The sequence below is a fragment of the Quercus suber genome, unplaced genomic scaffold (assembly GCF_002906115.3).
Source record: "Quercus suber isolate HL8 unplaced genomic scaffold, Cork oak 2.0 scaffold_417, whole genome shotgun sequence".
NCBI lineage: Eukaryota > Viridiplantae > Streptophyta > Magnoliopsida > Fagales > Fagaceae > Quercus > Quercus suber.
The window spans coordinates 493,646-505,446 of NW_027069868.1; the positions used below are offsets into that span (position 1 = coordinate 493,646).

General features: G+C 35.7%; 1 protein-coding gene across 1 annotated transcript; it reads right to left on the bottom strand.

Moving 5' to 3' along the window:
• Positions 1-1,078: 1,078 nt before the first annotated feature.
• Positions 1,079-10,386, bottom strand: LOC112040097 (cellulose synthase-like protein D1). The gene is made up of 7 exons (XM_065761542.1): positions 9,694-10,386; positions 8,261-8,690; positions 7,360-7,740; positions 6,421-6,796; positions 5,403-5,817; positions 4,590-4,884; positions 1,079-2,256 (listed from the first exon to the last, which is right to left on the bottom strand). Exons 1-7 carry the CDS (start codon positions 10,263-10,265, stop codon positions 1,594-1,596), a joined length of 3,132 nt encoding a protein of 1,043 aa, XP_065617614.1. The 5' UTR covers positions 10,266-10,386; the 3' UTR covers positions 1,079-1,593.
• Between the last annotated feature and the right edge of the window lie 1,415 nt (positions 10,387-11,801).

Genomic DNA, 11,801 nt, shown 5'->3' on the forward strand with positions numbered 1-11,801 from the left:
AATTTCAATTCAAAATAATTTATTTCAATAAATAAAATATATATCTTTATCATTATTTATCTAGTACTAATTTAAATAAATTAGGTTCATAAGAGAATAGTCGTGATAGCATCCAACTTATCAAATTCTCCCACACAATCCAATTTAACAATTAAACTGCTCCCAAATCTAAATGCTATGCAGTAAAGGTAGGGTTTTTTTTTTTTTTTTCTTTCTTTCTTCTTCTTCTTCTTCTTTTTTTTTTTTTTTTGGAGTTGGTTATAGCTAGTGAGAGAGGGGGGGGGGGGGGATTTGCATCCTGAATGTCTCTACTGGAAATACTAAAAGGTACCAACTAATTGAACTACAAGCTTAGCCAATTGTCATTTATCTTTTTTTATTCCATATTGTTTTTTTTTATTCTTATATAACACGTTTGATTTCATTTGAAATAATTATGTTAAAAGTGTTTTGGTTGTATAATTCCTCAACGGTTTACTTTCCTTTAAGAGAAAGTTGATGGATGCAACTTTTGCCACAACTATGATTTAATTGATTGTAAGTGATAAAAAAAAAGTGGTAAATTCAAGTGAAAGTCATATTTTACTAATCACAATCAACCATATCATCAAGTTGATGCTAGGGTAGTACAAATATTACTGCATAGGTTTTACAAATTAATGTGTTATCAATAGCAAGAAACAATTCAAATACTCATTTATTATCTTGTTAAAATGCACTAATCACATTCATTACCATCTCAATTTGTACTTTTTTTTAAAGAAAAGTAAATTTTATATGAAGTTTAGTATTTTTCAATTGGTAAGAGCTTGTGTTCAATGCATTAATTACACATTTGCACTGGACACGTTAGAATATGAACATATGTCAGTATCTCAATTTGTCTAGTGCACTAATGCACTGGACAGAAGCCATGTCCTTTTCGATCATGTAAAGTTTTCATTAGGCCATATGCACAGCCAGTAGTGATGAACAATCCAGCTGGTAGCCGGTATGTAAATAATATTTCTTTTAAAAAGAAAAATATTATAAAAATAAGTTTAAGGAATCATTTACATAGGTGAATGAAATTCATTTCCAAAGCAACTTAATTTGCCCTTGCAAAATACTGGGATCATAATCTTAAAATTCCTTAAAATAACCAGAAGCTCAAAATTTAGTCAATAGAAGACAACGTTTGTAAAAAAATTGGCTGACACTACCCATTCCTTCCATCAGTAACCAAAAATAGACACGTACAAGTAAGAAAAAGAAAATCTATTGTACATTTGTCATGGTACACCTAGCACATAAAGTTTGCTTATATTCTGAAATCCAACCAGTCAAAAAGAGAGAGGGAGAGAGCCTAATGTATTTTACTGTTTTGAATTTTCATATCAGATTCTTTTTTTTTTAATAGAGTTTGAGTCAATGGCATCCACTCTTAATGATTGTGCTCTTTATCGTCAAATCAAGAACCAATTGATTTTTGTTGTAAGTAGGGATTGAACCCCAGATCTCCTATTCGATCTTCAAATTTTATCAGTTGAGTTAATTAAACCCACAAATTTTCATATCAGATTCTAATCCTTCGTATGTCCTGACCAACTTATATTATACCTGAATGCCTCCACCAGAGGTAGTGGTAGTATCATCTGGAGGACTAATTGATATCCAAAGCAAAGACACTGTAATTGAAACCAGCCCTGACCACACGTATACAATTGTGGGCACTCTTCCTCTCCTCCCCATCAAACCTTTGGCAAATGGGTACATGTGAGCCAACACCCAGAAGCTAAAGAACAATCCTCCCATCAGCTTACTCCATTGTGGTATCACACTGTATAAGGTCCTGGAGAATCCAATAACAACAGCAACCAGGTTGACTACCATGATTGTTAACGGCATTATGAATAGACTTGTCCACTTCACAATGTAAAGGTCAGCATATATGTCATCTTCATCTTCACCACCAGACTTAGAGGTTAATGTGAAAGAGATTTCAATACCGGCTATAACTTTTAGGAGACCCTGAAGCACAGCAGCAAGGTGAGCACTTGTGCCACCAATGACCCAAAATTGTTCATTTCTCCACCATTCCTCAAGGCCTATACCAGACCACTTGACTTCCAGAAGGGAGATGAGAGTGAGAGTAACAGTGATGGTAAGGAGATAGACAAGGAACGAGATGTTTAGGCTTTGAACAATGAAGTTTCCTGTGAAGAGAGACAGCGCGGGAAGGAAGCAATATACAACTAAGAAGAAGGAAGTGAAGGGTAGATACCAACATTGAGGTATGCAATGCGTTGTAGGAACTTGAGGCGTTTGCTTCCAAGAAATGCATTGTTCCGAGAGAAGAAGATTTCAACAGAACCAGTGGCCCATCGAAGGACTTGGTGCAGTCGATCAGTGAGATTAATAGGTGCTGTGCCATGGAAAGCATCACGCTTTGTGACGCAATACACAGATCGCCACCCACGGTTGTGCATTCTGTAGCCAGTTACCACATCCTCTGTCACTGATCCATAAATCCAACCTATCCTGTCACCCCATTCAGTCTTGTCCTCATACCTGCGTTTGCATTTAGATAATTAGTTACTAACCATTTAGACATTGATGAATCTTGTCTTCTACCTCAAATTTGTTACTTCTTTTGATGAGTTGGGTTCTTGAAAATGTCTGTATTGTTATCCAATGTTTTCCTTCTTTTTTCATCTGAAACATCTTTCAAGTAACATTATAATCAATTTTTTCTAAGCAACCAAATGTGTTTTCACAACTGCTAACATGACTGTTGTAATTGCTGCATTTAACAAGAGTGGCGTCAGTGATGGACTTAGGTGAAAGTGATGTTGCCATAATCGCACATACTAATAGTTGTGAACAAAAAAAATTTGTGAAAATAAATGTTGTGATCCTAACATTATGAAGCNTAGTCATATTTTACTAATCACAATCAACCATATCATCAAGTTGATGCTAGGGTAGTACAAATATTACTGCATAGGTTTTACAAATTAATGTGTTATCAATAGCAAGAAACAATTCAAATACTCATTTATTATCTTGTTAAAATGCACTAATCACATTCATTACCATCTCAATTTGTACTTTTTTTTAAAGAAAAGTAAATTTTATATGAAGTTTAGTATTTTTCAATTGGTAAGAGCTTGTGTTCAATGCATTAATTACACATTTGCACTGGACACGTTAGAATATGAACAATGTCAGTATCTCAATTTGTCTAGTGCACTAATGCACTGGACAGAAGCCATGTCCTTTTCGATCATGTAAAGTTTTCATTAGGCCATATGCACAGCCAGTAGTGATGAACAATCCAGCTGGTAGCCGGTATGTAAATAATATTTCTTTAAAAAAAAAAATATTATAAAAATAAGTTTAAGGAATCATTTACATAGGTGAATGAAATTCATTTCCAAAGCAACTTAATTTGCCCTTGCAAAATACTGGGATCATAATCTTAAAATTCCTTAAAATAACCAGAAGCTCAAAATTTAGTCAATAGAAGACAACTTTGTAAAAAAATTGGCTGACACTACCCATTCCTTCCATCAGTAACCAAAAATAGACACGTACAAGTAAGAAAAAGAAAATCTATTGTACATTTGTCATGGTACACCTAGCACATAAAGTTTGCTTATATTCTGAAATCCAACCAGTCAAAAAGAGAGAGGGAGAGAGCCTAATGTATTTTACTGTTTTGAATTTTCATATCAGATTCTTTTTTTTTAATAGAGTTTGAGTCAATGGCATCCCTCTTAATGATTGTGCCTTTATCGTCAAATCAAGAACCAATTGATTTTTGTTGTAAGTAGGGATTGAACCCCAGATCTCCTATTCGATCTTCAAATTTTATCAGTTGAGTTAATTAAACCCACAAATTTTCATATCAGATTCTAATCCTTCGTATGTCCTGACCAACTTATATTATACCTGAATGCCTCCACCAGAGGTAGTGGTAGTATCATCTGGAGGACTAATTGATATCCAAAGCAAAGACACTGTAATTGAAACCAGCCCTGACCACACGTATACAATTGTGGGCACTCTTCCTCTCCTCCCCATCAAACCTTTGGCAAATGGGTACATGTGAGCCAACACCCAGAAGCTAAAGAACAATCCTCCCATCAGCTTACTCCATTGTGGTATCACACTGTATAAGGTCCTGGAGAATCCAATAACAACAGCAACCAGGTTGACTACCATGATTGTTAACGGCATTATGAATAGACTTGTCCACTTCACAATGTAAAGGTCAGCATATATGTCATCTTCATCTTCACCACCAGACTTAGAGGTTAATGTGAAAGAGATTTCAATACCGGCTATAACTTTTAGGAGACCCTGAAGCACAGCAGCAAGGTGAGCACTTGTGCCACCAATGACCCAAAATTGTTCATTTCTCCACCATTCCTCAAGGCCTATACCAGACCACTTGACTTCCAGAAGGGAGATGAGAGTGAGAGTAACAGTGATGGTAAGGAGATAGACAAGGAACGAGATGTTTAGGCTTTGAACAATGAAGTTTCCTGTGAAGAGAGACAGCGCGGGAAGGAAGCAATATACAACTAAGAAGAAGGAAGTGAAGGGTAGATACCAACATTGAGGTATGCAATGCGTTGTAGGAACTTGAGGCGTTTGCTTCCAAGAAATGCATTGTTCCGAGAGAAGAAGATTTCAACAGAACCAGTGGCCCATCGAAGGACTTGGTGCAGTCGATCAGTGAGATTAATAGGTGCTGTGCCATGGAAAGCATCACGCTTTGTGACGCAATACACAGATCGCCACCCACGGTTGTGCATTCTGTAGCCAGTTACCACATCCTCTGTCACTGATCCATAAATCCAACCTATCCTGTCACCCCATTCAGTCTTGTCCTCATACCTGCGTTTGCATTTAGATAATTAGTTACTAACCATTTAGACATTGATGAATCTTGTCTTCTACCTCAAATTTGTTACTTCTTTTGATGAGTTGGGTTCTTGAAAATGTCTGTATTGTTATCCAATGTTTTCCTTCTTTTTTCATCTGAAACATCTTTCAAGTAACATTATAATCAATTTTTTCTAAGCAACCAAATGTGTTTTCACAACTGCTAACATGACTGTTGTAATTGCTGCATTTAACAAGAGTGGCGTCAGTGATGGACTTAGGTGAAAGTGATGTTGCCATAATCGCACATACTAATAGTTGTGAAAAAAAAAAATTTGTGAAAAATAATGTTGTGATCCTAACATTATGAAGCCAGAATCTTAAATAAAACTATGTGAAACTTGATTTTATGTGCCACTTAAGTCTATAGCGCAGGAACAGTGTTAGGTTCGGGAAGATTAGATTGATAGCCACACTAAATGTTTTCAAAACAAAATAATGCAAAGAAATTGAAATGAGTGAGGAATTACCAGCAAGAGATGACAGAAATCGCCTCAGCAACAGTGGGCGCATCAAGTGGTGCGCGGGGCAGGAGCAGTGCCCCTGGAGGCCTACCATTTTTAATAGAAATGTGATCAGCAAGTGGTCTTCCTTGGTACTCTGCAATGGCTATGGACTCTGTGAACACAGTGGAATTCCCAAACTTCCTTGGCAAGTTCAAGTCAGGGTGTGATGTTAGGGGCTGTGTGTCTAAGTCCTCTTCCTGATCAGATTGCAATGACTGCATTGCAGAAATATTGGGAGCTGGGGATTTTAGTTGCCCAAACATGCCTAAGTACTCGTTTGCTCTAGGTGGGTGGAAACCGTAGAGTGCATATCGCCTGAACATGCAGCCGGTTCCCACGTATACCGGGCCCTGAAGACCATCTAGAGCTCGCATATTTCCTTTTATGCAAAATGGGAATTTTGAATTATGAGGGGAACAAAAACCATTGCTACAAAAAGTAAGGAATAGCACACAACACTAACCGAATAATAACTCCAGAATTAAAAATTTTTCACAATTGTTGAGATAGGTAGTTGTTAATGGTAGATAAAAGAAAATGGTGTTAATGATAGACCTTGGTAATAATCAGTAAATATTTGTCAACTCAACTATTATGAAAATTATCGTGAAAATTGTTATGTTTTAACATTACTTATAATAGAATCATAGATGCTGAAATAGTATCAAATGAGTCTAATCCTTTAATATTTTGAGGAATTACAAATGGCATGGATGTTTGACTGGTTTTAACTGTCACCCAAAATGTAGTGCCTAGTATCCATGAAGTTCATACGTAATGCACATACATGGTGAGTTTTCCCTTTTGAAACTAAAAAAAATATAAAGTCGCATTTAGTGAATAAAGTTGCTGCTTCTATGGGCTTGAAATAAGTAATTGATACGCAGTTTTAACCTTAATTTTATTTTAGAGGTGAAACTTAAAAATATAGAGTAACAAAAAATTAAAGATAATTTGGATGCAATTAAATCGCAAATATTACCATCGAAAAAGACAGTGTTATGATTTGCATATCGGTCAGATGGATCAATCCCTTCAAATCTCTGGGGGAACTGTATGTAGCATATCCTGTCACCTCCACGGTCCATCATGAAGCACATCCCTTCCTTCAGAGCTTGAGAATTATAGATATAATGATCACAATCCAAATTGAGTATGAATGGACCATTGGACAGTATTGCTGAAGCTCGAACCAAGGCATTCATGGCACCGGCTTTCTTGTTGTGGTCATATCCTGGCCGCTTCTCTCTTGAGACATATGCAAACATTGGTAGCCGAATGTCCACCCCAGTGAAGTCCAATTTTTTCTCGTCTGAATGACCCATCACTGTTTCATTTTCTGGAACCTTACTCATCACCTGCATTGTCATAAATTACACAATTTCAGTAATCAGTATTCAGCTAGGAACTAATTTAGACTTGAGGACTTAAGAAAAATATTGGAAATGCTTATTAGAAAAAACTAAGAAAGAAAATAAAGTAAGAAAACCAAAGCATGTTTAGAAGAGGATAACAATGCACAAAGACAAAGTGATTCTAACATTTGAAACAAATTCAAAGCTTCAAATAAACTTGTAGTCATAGATAACATTTGTGAGTTAACTTGGGATTCATGTTAAGAATAGGATAATAATGCATAAAATGATACGGATTAAACAATTTCAAAGCTTCATCTGCACTTGTAGATATTAATATAATAAATATTTGTGAGTAATTGGGATTTATAAAAAACAAGTCTGAGGAGTATTTTTCTGTAACTATTGATATGATTGGTTGTGATTAGTACATGATAAAAGTAGTGTCTGCAGTGATTGTAGTGTTACTCTAATCATACCTTGACAACTTAACATATCCTAAAAGAACTTGTTAAAAAGGATGGTGTTGAATATATAAAAGGAGCTAGCAATTATTGAGTGATCACCTGTAAAATTCCAGCATGGTCTCCCTTTGAATGATCAGCCGTAGGATTGAGCCAGGTCCCCGGCCAGTGAGTGCCATCGGCCATCCACGTGGACTTGGTGAAACTAATGGGGTCCAGTGGCAACACTCCTCCATTTTTCTCACGGGCAAGCTTCTTCTCCTTCATTTCCTCCTTGGAGTTGTACGTTTCACTCCTCTTACGTATAGCTTCAGGGAGACCATTTATCCTAACCTTAAACTCATCGTACTCTCTCTTGATCCAACGCCGATCCTTGACGAAATCAGGACGCTTCTTGTTCTTCGTGGGATCAGTTTTGCTGCTAAAGTAACTATCTGGATTCCTAGGCTCAATGTTGTGTTTGCGGCAAAAGGGCACCCAAACCTGTACATTAACAAATGGTAGTTGCACATTTATAGAAATATACAATTGTGTTGTATAATTTGAGCATTCAAACATGAATAAATCTTAATTCGCATTATTTTTTGGGCTAGAAAGATGTAAATATAATGTCATTATGTAAAAGAATGAAAAAATGAAAATGATCTTTGGTTGAATTTTGCTAAAATGCTTGCCAAACTCATAAGTAGGAAAATGCTCCTTCCATGAAAATCCCTTTCACGAATTTCAGGAAAAAAAAGTTTGAAGGTTCTTCCAAAAGAAACAATGATATTAAAGAATAAAATTTTCATTTGTAATTTTTTTTTTTTTTGGGTTTTGGCAAAGACAGTTAAAAATGATCACAATTATTTCCTTCACAAATGTGTTTAAACAAATATCAAATGATTAATTTCTTATTTTTTAAACAATTAAGTTTTTGAGATAATAGTTAATTTATATGATATCAAAATAGATGGTCTCAAGTTCAAAAAGGAAGGACGTTGGATGAAGATAGTAACAAAACCTCGGCAAATTGAACAGCCTCGGCCATGGCCTCGAATGTGAGTATGGCGCCACCATCATCTGAAATATAGCATGAAAGCTTCTCGACCGGGTAGTCCACAGCGAGAATGGAGAGAACAGTATTGGCTGTGACAAGAGGAGGTTCCTTCTCAGGATCGGCAGTGGAGACAAAGATGTCAATACCAGGGAGGTCAGAGCGGCCATGAGGGTTGGATGGGGAGGACTGCTCAAACTTGTCATGGAGGGCAGCAAGGTCAGTGGCTCGGTTGATGGGGTTGATCTTGGGAAGAATGTCTAAGAGCCATGAGAAGGCGAACCAACACTCGCACACAATGGACATGCCCCATAGCCACATTGCATCTCGATTGGGGTTTTGGATACGCCATGTGAGGAACAAGGTTAGAACTACTACTCGGATCAGCACTAGTAACCTGTTCAAACAGAAAAACTTCTGTAATTTTATACAATTAAAAAAAGTCTTATGTAATGTTTCACAACAGGAGTCATGGTATATGATTTGAAAGTTTGAAGAAAAAAGTATTTCATTGATGTACACTCGAGCTAATTTTTGAAAGAACGGAAATGAAGTTGGAGTTGAGATATTCGCGGTTGCACATGTATCAGTCATTCTTGTGCCATTGCTTTCTATGAGCTGAGCAGATAATATGGAGACTTAATGTGATTAACTCTAAATTAGACATTTTCTTGTTCATTGATTTTTAGTTATATTTTGCTTATTGCATGCTAATAAAAAAATTAACAATAGAACCATTCAAAAGTCTTAACCTTTAATGTAGGGATACAATTAAAATCAAATTTATAATTGATTCTTTCACATCAATTATATATAAAGCATAACATACAAAATATAAAGAAAACTTATATTTATTTTATATACGATCAATGCGAGTAAGTTTAGGAATAAGAAATAAGAAGAGTGGTTCGATGATGATTCATTAATAACAAAAGACACTTTTAGAAATAAGGAAGTGTATTTGGGAGTGTTTTATGGTTAACCTGTGTCTGTGTGAAAGATTTTATGGTGACTAGTTGCAGGAGTTAGTTTTAGATAAAGAGAAATATTAGATTGGAAGATGGAAACAAAATTTTGAGAATTCTGAACTTGTTTTCTATTGTATCAGCCCTCTGGCTCAGCTAAGTTTCTGCCAATTAGTTAAGTTCGTTAAGGTTGAGCTCTCAGGTTTCTCCGTACAATAAACATATCAGACACCGTCAAATATTAAAATTTATATAAAACCCACTTCCCATTTGTTTCTCCCCGTAGTTTGATTGGCTAATAAAGCTCATGCAACTCATATAAATAATGAAAATTTTCTAATTATTTTTGTTGCTAATCTAATGCATGTTCTTACAAGAATGACATATATGAAAGAAAAAAGAAAAATGAAAAAAGAGTCATATATATATATATACCTGTAAGGACTAAGAATAGCGGTTGGAACCTTAACCTTCCTAGTGAGTGGCTTCCATGGCTTGTCCAAAAAATCAGACATGCTCATTCCAGTTTCGGAGCCATAATCCTGGTCCTCCGCTGACCAAAAGGCATTACCAATGCCATACTTCCCTTTTGTCTCGAACAACCAGCGGTTGTGATCGAAGTCCCCAGTTTGGGTCCTCAATAACATTGATTTGTTGTTGGAAGATTTCATCACTGACACCCTCCTGTCCATCTTTGCAGCCCCGGTGGCGGTGGCGGTGGCGGTGGCATTACCGCCTTCCTCATCTCCCGTCCTCCGCCTTTGTGGGCCACCATCTGGCTTGGTTTCTGAATCTGCACCGGGCTGGTTGTCTGGTGTAGGTGGCATCATCACCGTGTAATTGATGTAGTCATTTGGGCCTGCAAACTCGCCTGACATGTCCAAGTCATCGTCCCGGGACAAGCTCACAACACGGCCGCTTGATGTGCGTCGTGCAAATTTGATGCCCTGATTAGGCGGTCGGCTTGCCGTTGATGATTTCTTTGGTGACCCTGCTGAAGTTGCCATCTACCTTGATGTCTTCTTTAGAAATGTATATATCATATGCTACTACATTCATTCGATCATAAATTTTAATGTAGACACAAACTCGGTGTAGAAATGGAAATCATAGAAAATTTTGTGGAGTTGCATGCAGAATGGAATTGGAAGGAGGCAAATAAAGTTGAGTAGTTTAATGGTTTTGAAGTTGAATCTATTTTTAGCTTTACTGCAACGGATGTCACTCCCTCTTTTCAAGCTTGGCCTCTCTCTTCACTCTTCAGTTAGGTTCTTGGTTCACGGTTTATTTGGTACCAACTTAAATATTGGAATATTATAAGTATTTAACAACCCATCCTCTTCCAAGAATTTAACAAATTTCGGGAAAAAACAAACCAACCTAAAAGTTGCTCCTTTGATATATATATATATATATATAGTTCTTCTAACTAACTCCACAAATAGGATTCAAAGAGACATTAAAAAATTTGGTACAAATATGTTATCAATTATAATAAAAATCAATTCTAACATTCTTTTACTCTATAGTCAAAATCTATCAGTTGCATTATTTACCGGTGCTTGGTAAATTTTTGTAATAATTTTACATTTTCCTATAATAAAATCTCCCAACATTTTTATAATAATAAATTAAAACCTGGCTCATCACAAGTCACAATAAAATAAAATATAATAATTATATATAAAAAAATTACATCACAACTCAAAATACACCTGTTATGAGCAATATTGTTAGTTTTTCTTTCTTTCATTGACCTTTGGATGCATCCCTTCAAAATCACCAACTGGCACTTTAATTTATAAAGAAAAATACTAAATATACTATACGTTTTACTCTATAAAACTTTGTTAATTAGTGAATTTAAATTATTCCTTTCTAATTGATGACACTTAAATTTTCAAAACCAACTTAGGAAAACATATATGAATCATTACTCAAAGAATGACAACTCAGGTAGTTTTCACTTTTCACTAGTTACGAGTTAGGACTACAATGTGTTGTTTTCAGTGTGGACCATTCCACAGCGCTTTACATTTACTGAGAAATTCCTGGTTGGCTTTCTGGGTTTTTTTTTTTTTTTTCTTGGAAAAATGCATATTTTTTAATTGTTTATTATAAAATGTCTTGATGAAATGGCCCGTAGACAAAACCAAGGTGTAACAGGAGATCTCATGGGATTTGTCATAAAATTTATGAAAACGTGGGTTGCAATTTGTCATACATACATACATACATACTTATATATATATATATATATATTAGAGAGAGAGAGAGAGAAGTGATTGTGATATATATAAAAATCAGCTTCACTCATCTGAAACTCTGAACAACAACTCCTCATTTCACAAAAAGGCTCATCTAAATTGTGTGAGTGCAAATTACAATGGCGAATTCCAATACCATGGCTCAGAGAAGAGTTCTGCTACTATGCGGTGACTACGTGGAAGATTATGAGGCATCAATCTCTCTATCTGTTTTTTTTTTTTGGTTATTGGGTATGATTAATTTCTTATTATATAACTCTTAATTTTTATGTGTTG